The sequence below is a fragment of the Bemisia tabaci genome, chromosome 8, assembly GCF_918797505.1.
Source record: "Bemisia tabaci chromosome 8, PGI_BMITA_v3".
In the NCBI taxonomy this organism is placed as follows: Eukaryota; Metazoa; Arthropoda; class Insecta; order Hemiptera; family Aleyrodidae; genus Bemisia; species Bemisia tabaci.
In genome coordinates this window covers 9,492,236-9,510,579 of record NC_092800.1, presented here as the reverse complement: position 1 = coordinate 9,510,579, position 18,344 = coordinate 9,492,236, and the positions used below count along the sequence as shown (strand labels likewise).

The 18,344-nt window shown below is 39.1% G+C and overlaps 1 protein-coding gene across 2 annotated transcripts in view; it reads right to left on the bottom strand.

The window, feature by feature from the left end:
* The window catches only part of LOC109034354 (uncharacterized), a 52,780-nt gene that overhangs the window by 20,561 nt on the left and 13,875 nt on the right, over window positions 1-18,344 (bottom strand). For both annotated transcript variants that reach the window (XM_072303792.1, XM_072303793.1), the window contains exons 2-5: window positions 9,222-9,373; window positions 7,015-7,217; window positions 3,385-3,646; window positions 959-1,225 (exon numbers count right to left, since the gene is read on the bottom strand). In XM_072303792.1, the coding sequence (XP_072159893.1) occupies window positions 959-1,225; window positions 3,385-3,646; window positions 7,015-7,217; window positions 9,222-9,373 (884 nt within the window). The remainder of the gene's footprint in view (window positions 1-958; window positions 1,226-3,384; window positions 3,647-7,014; window positions 7,218-9,221; window positions 9,374-18,344) is intronic.

The window sequence follows — 18,344 nt, the reverse complement described above, 5'->3', positions numbered from 1 at the left end:
GTATCCTGGTGAGCCCTACAAAGGCTTCAGGACGTGTTTGCTGATAAGAACAGTCGCTCTAAATGGAATGTTACTGGGAGTTTTAGATTGTTGAGAGAGGATTGAATTTTCGATAAATATAACAATACGAGAAAAAGGTTTTCCGAAGGGTCTTGAAAATACCTGTTGAGAAGTCAACAGTCGTTTTGAAAGAATCTTTTCTCTGGAATCTACGTGGAGTTAGCACGATAAGAGCAGTACTGAATGGCTTTCGTCATAGTTCATGCTGCATGAAAAGATGGCATAAACCTTCCTCAAATATTTGTTAAATCCACGTTTGACATTGAGACCACGTCTCGGTCGCACAGTATAAGCCAGGGAAAAAATCAATTCGAGAGAAAAGACGGAACGGACTAACGCGATTTTTTAGAAATAATTAGAGATGATGATAGGTAAGAGAAGAAGAACTTCACAATTGCCGCAGAATAAGTTTTAGAGGACCATTAATATATTATTCCCCGAATATTTACGCCATAACTTAGTTATATTTTAGAGTCCCTTTATACTGAGAGTCAAGACAACACCCCTCATGGAGTCACAAACGGGAATAAAGATTACAGAAATCGAACGTTTTTCGTAATCTTTGATCGGCCCATTCTCGAATTCCTTTCTTCGTTCCTTCCCTCATTCCGTTTGTTCCTTGCCGAACCCGTAATTCCCCGGTCCATTCCAGATTATAATCTTTGCAATCGGTGAAACTGTAATCTTTATTCCCGTCTGTGACACTGTGAAGGCCTAAAACACGGGAACCAATCAGAAATGGATTCACATTGTCTTGACTCTCAGTATAAAGGGACTCTAGTTATATTTTAATTACTCATTTTCTTTAAGAGAGAAAAAACGAAGAAGAAAAAGGAAAGGAACTCCATACAATGTTCTGATGAGCTCACGACGCAAAATAGAGAAAGTGACAGCTTACTTTCAGCTCCAACATTATGAGATGCTTTCCATGCTTCTGAAGGAGTAAGGTTATGTCTGTAAAGTCTAGTAAACAGCGCTCGCCATCAGTGACCCGTACCAAACTCAATTCTTTCAGTTTTTTTAGATTTATAAGAGGAGAGATCGAGTCATGATTAGTTGAACAGTCAAATCGTATTTTTGCAACGTTGGTATCTGGGCATAATATAGTTGCTAACTGAAATGCATCAACCGGTAGACTTCTTCGAGGAGTCCACTGGCTACGAACCTGATAAATTTAAGAAAAGTCAATGCTTAATAAAATAGATTACGATGAACGTCAAATAATGTTAATACGTTAAAAAGTAATCTGAATGGTTGTTACAGTCTGAGTAAGTTCACGATTTTTATAAGCACTAGTGATATAAATGAAGCTCCTAGTTTTTACTGAAATGCTCACAACCTGAACAAAACAACAAAACTTTGCACATGTGCAAAGTTTTACGCAAGAGCAAAATTCGACTTACAGATTTAAAAACAGAGCATAAAATATTTGCTCTACCCGAGTATCAGTAATATTAATACTGTTACAACGACAATAATAATAATAATTGTTCCGAAAGTAAAAAACTTCTATAATAAAATAAATTTTCTAAGCACAACAAAAAGCATTTTGAGCTTTATATCTAGGAAATCTAGAAAACGACCTAAGAGCAGCCAAGGAACAAGCTAAAACACAAGTCAGCACATTAGAGAAGTTGCACAGTACTGAAGCAAGCGAACTTAATTGCGTCACACAGACGTTAACGTACTTCACGTTTTTGAGCGCTGGATTCCAGACCTCGACGCAGATCATTCCCTTAATTTAACAATTATTAGTTTGTTCTGGGTTTAACTGTCCAGTACATGAGTACTTACTGACTATTCCTTTAAGTCAGCTCACTCTTTTGGTTTTGTACTCTAATTCGCATTGCAATGGAGCACGTCATCGGAACGCCTGATTATTATTATTCTTTCCTTCATAAATTTACCGAGGGCACCATCTACTATAACGACGATGTCATTCCACCTGGAGTAAACCCAATATGTTGATGGCATGAAACGATACGACATTGCTCTTATACCTGTCAAACTCCCTATTGCATTTGCGCGTCTGTCGAGAAAACCCTTATCCGCTCAGCTCGATGACGATCATGAACCATCATCACCTGTGGCTAGCGACGAAGAGGAAGTGCGCTTCATTTCTGAGTCAGGATATCCGGCACGTTATGAAGAGAAGGCTGGAACCCAGACTTCCTCGGCACCTTGAAGCCGACCTGATCAAAAGACCATTAGTAGTGAATCTTTACAACACGTCCCTGGGAGCAGCAGCCAAGAAGGCGTAGTTACCAGAAGAGGTAGGCAACCTATTAAGCGAAACGCATTGCCAAATGACGTTAGGATAAAAAAAAGACGTTAACGTACCTCGAATGCGAGGTCGACGTTGCACTTCGTTTTTCAACGCAACTTACTGTTCACTCACAGCAGAGCCTAAGCAAAGCCGGCTGGAATTGTTAATTGCATTTATATATAGACTTTAGATTTTACCAATCCCTCTTGAAAAAGACTTGTAGAATCGAAGTTCCCTAGGTTCAATGAGAATTTACACTGAGGACAAAACATTCCAAGTTCTTTCACACTGATTGCTTGTAGAATAGTTCTGACTTTCCTATTTTTTGACTGAGGGGCCGTACCTATCCTAGAGATCGAGGGTTTGTAAATTCTTAGATCTTATGGCCTTACATCACTCTCACGCAGTGAGGCTGTAAGGCAGAGCAGCAGGAATCCTATGCGGAGAATTTTGGAGGACAACTATCTGATTTTATACAGAAAAATGCCAGGCAGGCAGTTAACCTAAGATAAGGGAGCTTAAACTGATGAAGAAATCGAATTATCTTAGAAAAATACGCAAGAAAAAGGCGCCGTTCATCTACAGGCGATGGCATAACTCTCGTGTATTTTACATACGTAACAGCAGCCGGTGTCAAAATCCGCGAGATCTAAAGCATGGAAAATGTAGGGAAGCGAACCGAAGCTAAAAAGTCGAGGATTAAACGCTGGTAGAAAAAAAAATGAAAAAATAGAAAAATGATGTTTGACAACATTGCATCAAGCTGGCAGAATCTTTCTCAATATAACTCAAAAGGATGAAATAATTCCAACCTCGCTCTAAAAACCAAGAGTCAAATCAATGAAAACGCCGCACCATTTGTTATCAACGTCTATCGGTCGACAAGAAACAGCTTCTGACTTGCTTAACTTGGATGATGAAATGATGCAACCCTCATTCCCAAAGCCGAAAAGTAAATCAATGCCACAAGAATTAGGTAGGTGACAACAAAATGTATGATATCTCATGCGGCAATACATTGCGGGAATTACCATATTAGATACACAAATGCCGCTTACCACATAAGAAAAGTCCGCATCTAAATTTTTCAATTTATAAGCAGGCAACGGAAGATTTTGTTTCCAATCTTCAACATGCAGTTCGTACAGCGCGGCTGTCAACTGATAGTGACGTAAATATTTGAGCTTCGGGAAGGAAGTAAATAATTTTTGAATATCTGAGACAGAAACCTTGACAGTGCTTAGATGCAACTCTGTAATGGACTGATACTTGTTGTCAAAAATGTAATCGGGGATTTTCTGCCTCAGTGTCAACATAGACCTAGAATGAAATGACAGTGTTAGAGAGTTGAGAAGTGAAAACGACAAAATTTGCATTAGAAAAAGTTACGTGCGTAACATGTCTTCCGATTTGGAGGGAAATATTTCAATTTGGTAACACCAAAGGCATAGTTTACATTAATGCTCCGTTAAAAATGGGAGAGCGAGCTTTTCTATGAACTCTGCGGCCCGATTACACCAGTGGCGTAGCGTGCTTTGCGATATATCGATTGATACGCCACTCAAACCTATGGAAAAAGATCGATTATCAGGGGGTTCGCAGCGAATACCTTAGTAATCGATTCTTTACTATAGCTTCAAATGGGGAAATATCTATAATCGATCATTCACGCCACGCCACTGGATTACACAAACTATGTCAGCAACCATACGCAAGACATCGCATGCGGTGTCTTATCAAGCTGCTTTAAAAAGTCGGCCCGCAGGTGTCGATTTTCTTAGATATTACCATGAAAAAGTACTGTGATTAACATCCCATCTTTAGCGAAGTCGTTCGACACCAGCCAATGAATATTTTATGATGAAGATGAAATTGCAAAAATGCATATCTTGGGGCAGAATTTTAACCCCCCCCCCCCCTTCAATTTATTTTTAAAAAAAACTAAAGTAACATAATTGCCTGAAATGTTCACTAAATATTCTTCACATACATGGGGAACACTGACTAGCAATCCTGAGAATGGGTCAGTTGCGCTGTAACAGAATCGTACTTTGATGCTTGATTCTTGTAGATTACTAAAAAAATAAGATCCGTCCAAACAGCAACTTCCTACGCTCAACATTAAAAGAGATATCGCGCTTTGAAAAGTCGGGTTTTTAACGTCATCCACCGCGGTAATGACACCCTTGGTTTCTTCCTCTTCTGTTCGACCAGTGATGCAAAGGGCGCAACGTGTAGCTTCAACAACATTAAACATGAGCAAACTCGAGAAACAGACGGATTTGAGCTTCAAAGATCTTCTTATCAGGAGCACTTGACACGAATGCCGCGATCACACGCTGAATTTAGCAGCTGAATGTGGAAGTCAACAGTCATCGCCCAACGGCTGAAATTTAGCAAATTCGAGTTATTTTCATCCAGATGTGTATCAAATCTACTTGAATAGTTCAGACAAATTCAACATTAGTCCGATGGTTGCTGAGAATCGTAGTTGAATTTTGCGCGTCACGCGCAAAATTCAGGCATCGGGCCGATGACTTCCACATTCGAGCCACATTCAGCTCCCGCATTCAGTGTGTGATTGCGGCAGAAGAGAATCTTCGCCGGTTGGCCAGTTCACCACAGTTTGTTAATGTATAATGTCGTTGAAGTTTCGTGTTGCGCCCTCTGCATCACTGATCGAAAAGAAAAGGAAGAAACCAAGGGTGCCATTACCGCGGCGAATGACGTTAAAAATCCGACTTTTCAAAGCGCGATAACTAGAATAAAATAGAATAGAAATCACTTTATTCGTTAAAAATGCGCAAAAAGGCAAACAAACGGGTCAACTTAGATTAAACTTAATTGGTACTAATATTCAAAATTAGAAAAATGCATAATAGTTAAATTAGATAATTCTTCAAGTGAATTAGATTGAATAAACGTCTGGCACCAGTTCTCTAACTGCGTAGAATTCTTTCTTCACTAGGAATTCAGTGATCAATTTTGTGAATTTTTGCAATTCTGTGTTATCATCAATTTTTAAATCCTTTAAAGGAAGTTTATTGTAACACAGAAAACATTGCTTTACATACTCGTTTTCTCTTGGTGTTATGAACTTATTTTTATTTCTTGTGTTAAAATTGTGCTGATCTGATAATTTTGTAATTTTTTCTCTCTCTGTTTTACTCTGCTAAGCTCTGTTATACTGTTAGTACTGAAGGTAGGAAGTTGCTGTTTGGATAGAGTTTATAATTATTAGCTAATCTACAAGAATCAAGCATCAAAACACGATTCTGTGGCCGGCGCAACTGATCCATTGACGCGATCCTTCCTACCTTTTAAGTGATGTTTTAAAGTTGGGAGGTATTCTCTGCACCATTAATGTCTTAATTTAACCAGAGTAATCTATATATTACGTCAACGCAATTCATCATATCCGTCTGCGCTAATAATTTGAAGTTCGGTAAATGGATCTTTAGAGTAGAGACGAATTAAGATCTTGCGTTAGCAAGTCGGGACACTCGGACTTAAAACCGAAATGCATATTCCTAAATCATGCTTTACAGTTGCTACGGCCTGGATCTTCCAAGATGTATGTCCAACTGATAAATGGTTCTGGCTCCTACTATTGACTACATTTTAAAGATATTCGGTTTCCATTCCTTATATGCACTTTTACGATATTATTCGTTCGGACGGGGCTTTTTTTTCTCTGCAAGGTAGGATCAGGCTTTAGCGGTGCATGCTTTATTGCTTTACTCATAGCATCAATTTATTTTTTTACTTACTGAGAGGATCTCTGGGATTTTCTATGGTTGAAAGATCGATACTTGTATTGGCCTTAGTAGAATTATTTTCAAAAATAATCGATTCCAAAGGCCTAATTTAGTTAAATAACTTGATTTTAACTTACTTCTAAATCCTTTTTAAAAGCTTCAATTATTTAGTTTATTCTTTTAAATTAATTTAAATGTAATCCACCTCATTTTCAAAAAATTACGTGTTATGCCGTTCACATCTGAAAATCTTCGAAGCGGTGACCCCCCCCCCCCCCCTCCGGTAACCCTCTGAATGATGCCTTGGATTTCTGTATTTCATTCCTTGGAGTTCGGGCGCGTCTTGCTTCTATGCTCTGTCGCGGGCCGTGCTCTAGATAAACGGACCGAGTTTAACAGAAAGGAACCAAGCCACATCAGCGATTGCCAAGTTTAACTGGGCAATTGAATCTTTTACGAGAGAACGGTTGTTCGGATTCCTTTGAAAATTTTAAGGAATTTGCTTCGCACCGCGGAGAATTTTCACTGAAATTTGCACGAAAATCCACAAAACCGTTTTCATGTAAAAAATTAAATTGCCCAATTAAATTTGGCAATAGCTGACGTGGCTTGGTTCCTTTCTGTTTAACGCGGTCCAAATATGGTGAACAGCGGGCAGGACCACCCGGCAGCGTTTCCTTCAGTGGCGTGGCGTGAATTGCGATATATCGATTGTTACGCCATTTGAACCTATGGAAAAGGATCGATAAACAGGGTGTTCGCAGCGAACACCTTAATAATCGATTCTTTACCATAGGTTTAAATGGGATAACAATCGATACATCGCAATTCACGCCACGCCACTGGTTTCCTTTACTTGCTAAGGACGGACACGCATATTCAAGACCGGTGCTAAGCACGGAAAACACCCGTGCGTTAAACCAATAATACCTCAGAACGGATTCAGCCTCAATCAACCAGCTTGAAGATTCTTCCTCTCCTAAGGACTGTAAAAGTAAATGACTCGCCAATGTTCGACTGCGATGGAAATAATCCCCGTTGAAATCGACTGAAATGACATGTTTGGGTAGACTCAGTACCACATCGACATCAAGGGGATCCGATGTCGGTAAAAATAGTATTTGTCTCAGAGCCTACAACAAAAATGTTATACAATGAGTGAATAAATATTGAGATAATGGAGATGTTGCGTGTGTGAGGGATTTGCGATTTGACCATTGATTCTTATGTAAAAGTTCGCGAGAAACACGATGGTGCCACTGGTTTTCTCTGAAATCAACTCCCAAGCTCAAAAAAAGCTCTCAAGTTGAGGCCAAAATGGAGGGGATATCCCACGCTATCCTGAGAGTCCACCTCTACATCAAGACAAACTCTCCATGCAAAGATAGGGAGCAAATACATTAGCAGGGTTGCCGTGTTTTCAGTTTTGAAGTCCCCAAATAAAGTGGCAGCCCTGTCAATGTATTTGCTCCCTATCTTTGCATGGAGAGTTTGTCTTGATGTAGACGTGGACTCTCAGGATAGCGTGGAATATCCCCTCCATTTTGGCCTCAGTTTGAGAGCTTTTTTTGAGCTTGGGAGTTGATTTCAGAGAATGCCAGTGGCACCATCGCGTTTCTCGCGAACTTTTACGTAAGAATCAACAGTCAAATCGCAAATTCCTCACACATGCAACATCTCCATTGCTTACGCCTGGTGAGCGAGGCGGATATTTTCATTGTATCTCCTAAATTCGAAAGACGCTCAGAGGATTTAAAAGATGTAAGTACACGCGTGTGTGAAATTACCGCATTTTTGAAAAAAGTACAGTATTTTTTATACACGAATAGGGGTTCTCGCAATGCTGCGGCTAGTCAAAGCAAATAATCCAAATGGATACAGGAGCCACTACTTTGCACAGCCTCCAAATAGCTACATTTTGTTCGATAAACCCTACGCAAATAGTCAGCAGTATGACGCATGGGATGACCATGTCGCTGAAAACCGAGGTATAAACCGAACTAGTTCTTTAAACAGCTTTACTGCCTTGAATAATCTATCTCTTTTGCAGAAAATCAAAGGTGGCCGACGAGGTGTGCTAGATGGCGATGACCTTTAGGCCGAAATTTGAGGATCCGGTGGGATCTAGTAGTAAATTTCATGATTACCTAGAATTCATGGAATATGAAAAAGGAGAAAAGTTGGGGGCTGTCAAGGTATTTTCCGAACCTTGGTAACCCTGGTAAACTCTACGCAAATAGTCAGCAGTATGACGCATGGGATGACCATGTCGCTGAAAACCGAGGTATAAACCAAACCAGTTCTTTAGACAGCTTTACTGCCTTGAACCGAAATGGTATGCAAGATAAAAGCTATCAGGAAGAAAGCAGTCTGGGCGAAAGCGGAGAGTGCGCAGTTGAAGCTAGTCCTTCCAGCGATGCTGAGACTTTCTTCTCTGGCATTTAGACACTTTTCATAATTCGTGCGTTTAATTTTTTTCAATCCATTATTTTTTCTTAATTTTCCATATAATCCTCGTAATGTGATAAATAACTTTTTTTCATTACTTTAATTGAGTGAAATATCACTTGCATGCTGCTCTGATGCAACACACAGAATTTATAAACAACATTTTGAATTAACAACAAACAGCTATTGAGTTATCGAGCTCTCAATAAGTATTGCTTACATTTTTTTCTGTTCCCTATTATTATTTTTCCCCATTATTAGGTGTAGCTTGTAGATCATGCGCTACGTTTATGATCAGGAGGTCCCGGGTTCGATTTCCGGAGGGGTACCGGATGCCCAACCTTGTGGTACTTGAAATTTGAATTCTTTTCGATTGGCGGAACTGGAAGGTTCCGGCATTTTGGCCACTCCGATCTGCAGGTTTTGGGTGAGTGATTCGATGGTGATTCTTGATGGGGTGAGGAGGAGGAAATTTTAAGAAAAAGCGTTTTTTCATTCAACAGCCTTGAACACATTGGTCGAATTTTTTTTCAGCTGCCGCTTTGTGGATGGACTTACTGTAGTTTCTTTCAGAGTACTATTAGTCGGCGAACTTTCTACGCTGTTACGATCAAGGAGGTATAAAAATACTCGGTACAATTTAAAAAACCAACAGCAGCCTACATTCATGGATAAGGGAGGCCACAAACCTTGCATTGATTTTTCAAATTTTGAAGTATGTCGCGCTGATATGGCACCACAGCGGCGCGAATGGAGGCAGTCAAAAGTGAGGACCAGTCCTGGCTCCAAGAGCGGGTGTTCCAAGTAGCGAATAGCATAACATCCTCAAGTATTGATGGGGCTTGTTAGTTTTATAAACATACAAAAGTAAATTAGGCACACGGATCAAATTTGAACTATAGTACATCCTCGATTCGACTCCGACCCTTTGGTCGGGTCTCGGATCGTTTTTCGGCAGCGAAAGTATTGTCTCCAAATTTCGGATCGGTTAAATTTGAAAAAAAAAAAAATCTTCCCCAGAATGGAGATGTTGCATGTGTAAGGAATTTCCGATTTGACTATTTATTCCTATGTAAAAGTTTGCGAGAAACACGATGGTGCCATCGATTTTCCCTGAAATCAACTCCCAGTAGGGAGAAAATAGCGACTTGAGCGCAAAAGTTTTTAGCCTAATTGTGCAGAAAAATACGAATTAAATTACTGTGTTGTATGGGGATTATTGTTCAATATGACAACGCTGTAAAATGAAAGTATTGCATGTTGCCCCTTCAATATGCGGGTTATGCAATAGTGTAATGTTGCCCCTTCATTTTGCGGGTTATGCAATGGTGTATTTTTCAAGATGGCGCAGCAGCGTTGCCGAACGGTGCACGTAAATAAATGATTTATTTATTGGTGAAATTTTGCAACATTGCATTTTACAGAGTTGCCAGATGGGGCAAGAAATTAGTTGATTTTTTTCCGTACACTGTTGCCGGATTGTGCAAAAAATTCGGATTTTCGGACTTGTAAAAATTTTCCGTTTCGAGAGACCGTATCTAACAGTATGGGCCTGGTTTCGGAGACTGGAGATTAGGGTCTGATTCGGGAAATTGAAAAAATTTCGGAAAATTACCCTCGTCCGATCCGTTGCGGATCGATGCGATCCTTTTCCACTTTCGAAGATCGGAAAACTGTACTGACCGAATTTCGATACGACTTTTCGTTTTCGAGATTTCCGACTTGTAAAATTTTCGGCTTCGAAAGACCGTATCTTACAGTATGGACCTGGTATCGGATACTGGAGATTAGCGTCTGATTCGGGAATTTCAAATTTTTTACTGGTGTGCGCTTGGAGATGCGTATCGGGAACGTTGCGTTTTGGGATGAGCGACTGGGGAATGGATATTGCAAAGTTCAGCAGTTTGACGAATCAAAAATTTTTATTATTTTTTTATTGGATATTTACAGTTACAGTTTAAAAACAGTTCGCGTTTAGAAAACGCACTAAAAACGTGAGGGTTGTCAACCACAAACATCGATTCCTTCTCGTTCACCGAACTTTAAATCGACACTTATGTCATCGACTTTCCGATTGTTATTTTTCCGGGCCATCCTGACGAAACGGAACTTGCAGTCGGATGATAGGTACTTGGAGTACAGGTACGGAGCGGAGCAAATGAGTGCCAGTAAACTCAAGATGAATAGAAGAACGTCCGTCAAGGTAGAGGGTGCGCATTTGATTTCCTGACAGACCGGGCACATTGTGATGTTTGCTTCGGATGAGTTTTCCACCAGTGAGGATTTCACTCCAACAACAGCAATGATGATGGTGATGAGAATTATTTTATCAATCATGATTTCTTCCTTGCGATACTGAGAAGAGAATGCATACTATTTATACGAAATCCTTACTATAGAGAGCCGCTCTCCTCTGTCTGGTGTATAAAACTATGCGAATTGCACTCAATAGTCTGCATATCTTCAAGTCCTCTTCGTCTACTTAAAGATTTCAAAGTGAACATGTGAATACTATTATAAGCTCGAGGGTTTCCAATATCATCAAAAGTGAGACTGACGAGTTTTCTACTTGGAGGTAAATATATATAGTTTTCTTCCCGAGCGGAAAGAAACTGTAGAGTCATAATTTTCCTCAAAGTAAATATAGTAGTATTTGTTAATCACCAAACTCGGTTTCACTCAAGCAAACTGTGTAGTCATAATTTGTAGTAGTGTAATATAAAACTACGCTTTCATGCAAGTGGGGGAATTATCAATGCCAGTCGGGGGAACGTATAAATAGTGTCGAGGAAGTGTGATCGATCATTTCAAAACAAGAACTCGTCAAGTATGGACGCTCCAACCCTCAAATCACAATCGATCAGAGCGATGAACACCTTGGATACGGTATATGAGGCTCTCACTTTCAAATTTACAGGAATACGAGCAGAGCTTTTGAACAAGTTTGCCCGACTCCTTTTTCCTGACAAGTTGTTCCACCATCTTAAACTCAGCTCAATAGACACTTCCGATCCCGTCGGGTGTTACGGGTTAGTTGAGATAACGGAAAGATTTTGCCTTCTCCTAGAACGTGTCGCAGACGAGCACGAAATAATTTACTTCCTAAAGCAGGGGTACAAGAAAGTAGACGAAGAGGACTGGAAGATATGCAGACTTTTGAGTGCAATTCGCATAGTTTTATACACCAGACAGAGGAGAGCGGCTCTCTATAGTAAGGATTTCGTATAAATAGTATGCATTCTCTTCTCAGTATCGCAAGGAAGAAATCATGATTGATAAAATAATTCTCATCACCATCATCATTGCTGTTGTTGGAGTGAAATCCTCACTGGTGGAAAACTCATCCGAAGCAAACATCACAATGTGCCCGGTCTGTCAGGAAATCAAATGCGCACCCTCTACCTTGACGGACGTTCTTATCCCTCCTGCACTGTTCTCGACAACACTACCTCTTCACGTGCAGCCTAACGACCCGCCTTGATCGCAATTGGGTGGAGTTTAATCAAGTTCCTTCCTCGCCCCACTCAACACTGTGCCGTGACAAAAAACACGACACGATTGGTGAAGCTCAAATTAGTCTCCTCCCCCATCGTTGCCGTTGCCGCGGAGCGTGAGTTACCACCAGTGCTTAGTGAGACACGATTAGGTACACGTCTTTTGTCTTTATAGAAGATCCCGCGCAGTTTTATTAAGATTCAAAATGCGTTGCGTCATAAGTCTACACGGATTTAGAGCCAACACAAATAATATAATTGTAAAAGAGTGCAGTATAGCCACCGTTGACGGTAAGGGGATTTACCATTGGGTAGTGAAATCACCATTTGACTTTACAGAGTTAAACCGTGCCCGAAGAAGGGATGCCCATCATGTAACACAGTTTGTGCACGGTCTGAAATGGGAAGACGGAGAAGTAGAATACAGAGATTGGAAAATGAGCCTATTGAATTTTACGGACAAAGCCTCAACGATCTATGCCAAGGGAACAGAAATCACCAAGTTACTGTCACAGCTCACCGGCACTTCCGTTATCAACTTGGAAGATATGGGATGTCCTTCGCTCAAAGATTTGACTGGCCCTCCGCTCAAGTGCCTGCACCATACAATAAACAACCAGTCTGACGTTACTAGTACGTTAAAGAACGTTATTTCAGTGCGAGATTGGCTCATAAACTAGGAACATTTAAGCCACGTATCTGGTACCAGAGTTGACTTGTTCGATCCTAAATGGTAGTGAAGTGATTACTCATTGTTGCCAACGCGTTGTTACCAGTATTGAAGAAACATGTGAGTTTTTTGTTTTCTGTACTTGATGGCGTGTTAAAATGCAAATTTTATTGATATTATATGTAATTTAAGAGATATCCTACACATTTCTCATGTTTGCCTTTATTTATGTCAAGAATACTTTTACTGAACGTCGTCATTGTTAGTGAATGAAATAAATGAATTTTCATATTCAAACTTTAAATCCTATCCTTTTCATGTTTAGATCTGTAGACATTTTTTTTGGCATATTCTACGATGCTGTATTTTATCACTCAATGAAAGATTTCTGAACTAATAATTTCTTTTCCATCCGGTTCTTATCCGGTGTAGCTGTTGCTAACGCGTTGTTACCTGTATTGAAGAAACAAGTGAATTTTTTGCTTTCTGTACTTAATGGCGTCTTAAAATGCAAATTGTATTTATATTATATGTAATTTAAGAGTTATTCTACACATTTCTCATGTTTGCCTTTATTTATGTCAAGAATACTTTTACTGAACGCCGTCATTGCTATTAAATGAAATAAAAGAATTTTCATATTCAAAATTTAAATCCTATCTTTTCATGTTTAAATTTTTAGACATTTTTTTTGGCATATTCTACGATGCTGTATTTTATCACTCAATGAAAGATTTCTGACACTAATAATTTCTTTTCAATCCGGTTATCATCCAGTGTAGCTGTTGCTAACGCGTTGTTACCTGTATTGAAGAAACATATGAGTTTTTGTTTTCCGTACTTAATGGCGTGTTAAAATGCAAATTGTATTGATATTATATGTAATTTAAGAGAAATTCTACACATTTCTCATGTTTGCCTTTAATTATGTCAAGAATACTTTTACGGAACGCCGTTATTGGTAGTGAATGAAATAAAGGAATTTTCATATTCAAACTTTAAATTCTATCCTTTTCATGTTCAAATATGTAGACATTTTTTTTGGCATAATCTACGATGCTGTATTTTATCACTCATTGAAAGATTTCTGACAGTAATAATTCCTTTTCAATCCGGTTATCGTTCAGTGTAGCTGTTGCCAACGCGTTGTTACGTGTATTGAAGAAACATGTGAGTTTATTTGTTTTTTCTACTTAATGGCGTGTTAAAATGCAAATTGTATTCTATTATATGTAATTTAAGAAATATTCTACACATTTCTCATGTTTGCTTTTAATTATGTCAAAAATGCTTCTAATAAACGCCATCATTGCTAGTCGATGAAATAAAATAATTTGAACACCTTGGATATGGTATATGAGGCTCTCACTTTCAAATTTACAGGAATACGAGCAGAGCTTTTGAACAAGTTTGCCCGACTCCTTTTTCCTGACAAGTTGTTCCACCATCTTAAACTCAGCTCAATAGACACTTCCGATCCCGTCGGGTGTTACGGGTTAGTTGAGATAACGGAAAGATTTTGCCTTCTCCTAGAACGTGTCGCAGACGAGCACGAAATAATTTACTTCCTAAAGCAGGGGTACAAGAAAGTAGACGAAGAGGACTGGAAGATATGCAGACTTTTGAGTGCAATTCGCATAGTTTTATACACCAGACAGAGGAGAGCGGCTCTCTATCGTAAGGATTTCGTATAAATAGTATGCATTCTCTTCTCAGTATCGCAAGGAAGAAATCATGATTGATAAAATAATTCTCATCACCATCATCATTGCTGTTGTTGGAGTGAAATCCTCACTGGTGGAAAACTCATCCGAAGCAAACATCACAATGTGCCCGGTCTGTCAGGAAATCAAATGCGCACCCTCTACCTTGACGGACGTTCTTATCCCTCCTGCACTGTTCTCGACAACACTACCTCTTCACGTGCAGCCTAACGACCCGCCTTGATCGCAATTGGGTGGAGTTTAATCAAGTTCCTTCCTCGCCCCACTCAACACTGTGCCGTGACAAAAAACACGACACGATTGGTGAAGCTCAAATTAGTCTCCTCCCCCATCGTTGCCGTTGCCGCGGAGCGTGAGTTACCACCAGTGCTTAGTGAGACACGATTAGGTACACGTCTTTTGTCTTTATAGAAGATCCCGCGCAGTTTTATTAAGATTCAAAATGCGTTGCGTCATAAGTCTACACGGATTTAGAGCCAACACAAATAATATAATTGTAAAAGAGTGCAGTATAGCCACCGTTGACGGTAAGGGGATTTACCATTGGGTAGTGAAATCACCATTTGACTTTACAGAGTTAAACCGTGCGCGAAGAAGGGATGCCCATCATGTAACACAGTTTGTGCACGGTCTGAAATGGGAAGACGGAGAAGTAGAATACAGAGATTGGAAAATGAGCCTATTGAATTTTACGGACAAAGCCTCAACGATCTATGCCAAGGGAACAGAAATCACCAAGTTACTGTCACAGCTCACCGGCACTTCCGTTATCAACTTGGAAGATATGGGATGTCCTTCGCTCAAAGATTTGACTGGCCCTCCGCTCAAGTGCCTGCACCATACAATATACAACCAGTCTGACGTTACTTGTACGTTAAAGAACGTTATTTCAGTGCGAGATTGGCTCATAAACTATGAACATTTAAGCCACGTATCTGGTACCAGAGTTGACTTGTTCGATCCTAAATGGTAGTGAAGTGATTACTCATTGTTGCCAACGCGTTGTTACCAGTATTGAAGAAACATGTGAGTTTTTTGTTTTCTGTACTTGATGGCGTGTTAAAATGCAAATTTTATTGATATTATATGTAATTTAAGAGATATCCTACACATTTCTCATGTTTGCCTTTATTTATGTCAAGAATACTTTTACTGAACGTCGTCATTGTTAGTGAATGAAATAAATGAATTTTCATATTCAAACTTTAAATCCTATCCTTTTCATGTTTAGATCTGTAGACATTTTTTTTGGCATATTCTACGATGCTGTATTTTATCACTCAATGAAAGATTTCTGACACTAATAATTTCTTTTCCATCCGGTTCTTATCCGGTGTAGCTGTTGCTAACGCGTTGTTACCTGTATTGAAGAAACAAGTGAATTTTTTGCTTTCTGTACTTAATGGCGTGTTAAAATGCAAATTGTATTGATATTATATGTAATTTAAGAGATATTCTACACATTTCTCATGTTTGCCTTTATTTATGTCAAGAATACTTTTACTGAACGCCGTCATTGCTAGTAAATGAAATAAAAGAATTTTCATATTCAAAATTTAAATCCTATCTTTTCATGTTTAAATTTGTAGACATTTTTTTTGGCATATTCTACGATGCTGTATTTTATCACTCATTGAAAGATTTCTGACACTAATAATTTCTTTTCAATCCGGTTATTATCCAGTGTAGCTGTTGCTAACGCGTTGTTACCTGTATTGAAGAAACAAGTGAATTTTTTGCTTTCTGTACTTAATGGCGTCTTAAAATGCAAATTGTATTGATATTATATGTAATTTAAGAGATATTCTACACATTTCTCATGTTTGCCTTTATTTATGTCAAGAATACTTTTACTGAACGCCGTCATTGCTATTAAATGAAATAAAAGAATTTTCATATTCAAAATTTAAATCCTATCTTTTCATGTTTAAATTTTTAGACATTTTTTTTGGCATATTCTACGATGCTGTATTTTATCACTCAATGAAAGATTTCTGACACTAATAATTTCTTTTCAATCCGGTTATCATCCAGTGTAGCTGTTGCTAACGCGTTGTTACCTGTATTGAAGAAACATGTGAGTTTTTGTTTTCCGTACTTAATGGCGTGTTAAAATGCAAATTGTATTGATATTATATGTAATTTAAGAGAATATTCTACACATTTCTCATGTTTGCCTTTAATTATGTCAAAAATGCTTTTACTGAACGCCGTTATTGCTAGTGAATGAAATAAAAGAATTTTCATATTCAAACTTTAAATTCTATCCTTTTCATGTTCAAATATGTAGACATTTTTTTTGGCATAATCTACGATGCTGTATTTTATCACTCATTGAAAGATTTCTGACAGTAATAATTCCTTTTCAATCCGGTTATCGTTCAGTGTAGCTGTTGCCAACGCGTTGTTACGTGTATTGAAGAAACATGTGAGTTTATTTGTTTTTTCTACTTAATGGCGTGTTAAAATGCAAATTGTATTCTATTATATGTAATTTAAGAAATATTCTACACATTTCTCATGTTTGCTTTAATTATGTCAAAAATGCTTCTACTAAACGCCATCATTGCTAGTCGATGAAATAAAATAATTTGAACACCTTGGATATGGTATATGAGGCTCTCACTTTCAAATTTACAGGAATACGAGCAGAGCTTTTGAACAAGTTTGCCCGACTCCTTTTTCCTGACAAGTTGTTCCACCATCTTAAACTCAGCTCAATAGACACTTCCGATCCCGTCGGGTGTTACGGGTTAGTTGAGATAACGGAAAGATTTTGCCTTCTCCTAGAACGTGTCGCAGACGAGCACGAAATAATTTACTTCCTAAAGCAGGGGTACAAGAAAGTAGACGAAGAGGACTGGAAGATATGCAGACTTTTGAGTGCAATTCGCATAGTTTTATACACCAGACAGAGGAGAGCGGCTCTCTATCGTAAGGATTTCGTATAAATAGTATGCATTCTCTTCTCAGTATCGCAAGGAAGAAATCATGATTGATAAAATAATTCTCATCACCATCATCATTGCTGTTGTTGGAGTGAAATCCTCACTGGTGGAAAACTCATCCGAAGCAAACATCACAATGTGCCCGGTCTGTCAGGAAATCAAATGCGCACCCTCTACCTTGACGGACGTTCTTATCCCTCCTGCACTGTTCTCGACAACACTACCTCTTCACGTGCAGCCTAACGACCCGCCTTGATCGCAATTGGGTGGAGTTTAATCAAGTTCCTTCCTCGCCCCACTCAACACTGTGCCGTGACAAAAAACACGACACGATTGGTGAAGCTCAAATTAGTCTCCTCCCCCATCGTTGCCGTTGCCGCGGAGCGTGAGTTACCACCAGTGCTTAGTGAGACACGATTAGGTACACGTCTTTTGTCTTTATAGAAGATCCCGCGCAGTTTTATTAAGATTCAAAATGCGTTGCGTCATAAGTCTACACGGATTTAGAGCCAACACAAATAATATAATTGTAAAAGAGTGCAGTATAGCCACCGTTGACGGTAAGGGGATTTACCATTGGGTAGTGAAATCACCATTTGACTTTACAGAGTTAAACCGTGCGCGAAGAAGGGATGCCCATCATGTAACACAGTTTGTGCACGGTCTGAAATGGGAAGACGGAGAGGTAGAATACAGAGATTGGAAAATGAGCCTATTGAATTTTACGGACAAAGCCTCAACGATCTATGCCAAGGGAACAGAAATCACCAAGTTACTGTCACAGCTCACCGGCACTTCCGTTATCAACTTGGAAGATATGGGATGTCCTTCGCTCAAAGATTTGACTGGCCCTCCGCTCAAGTGCCTGCACCATACAATAAACAACCAGTCTGACGTTACTTGTACGTTAAAGAACGTTATTTCAGTGCGAGATTCGCTCATAAACTATGAACATTTAAGCCACGTATCTGGTACC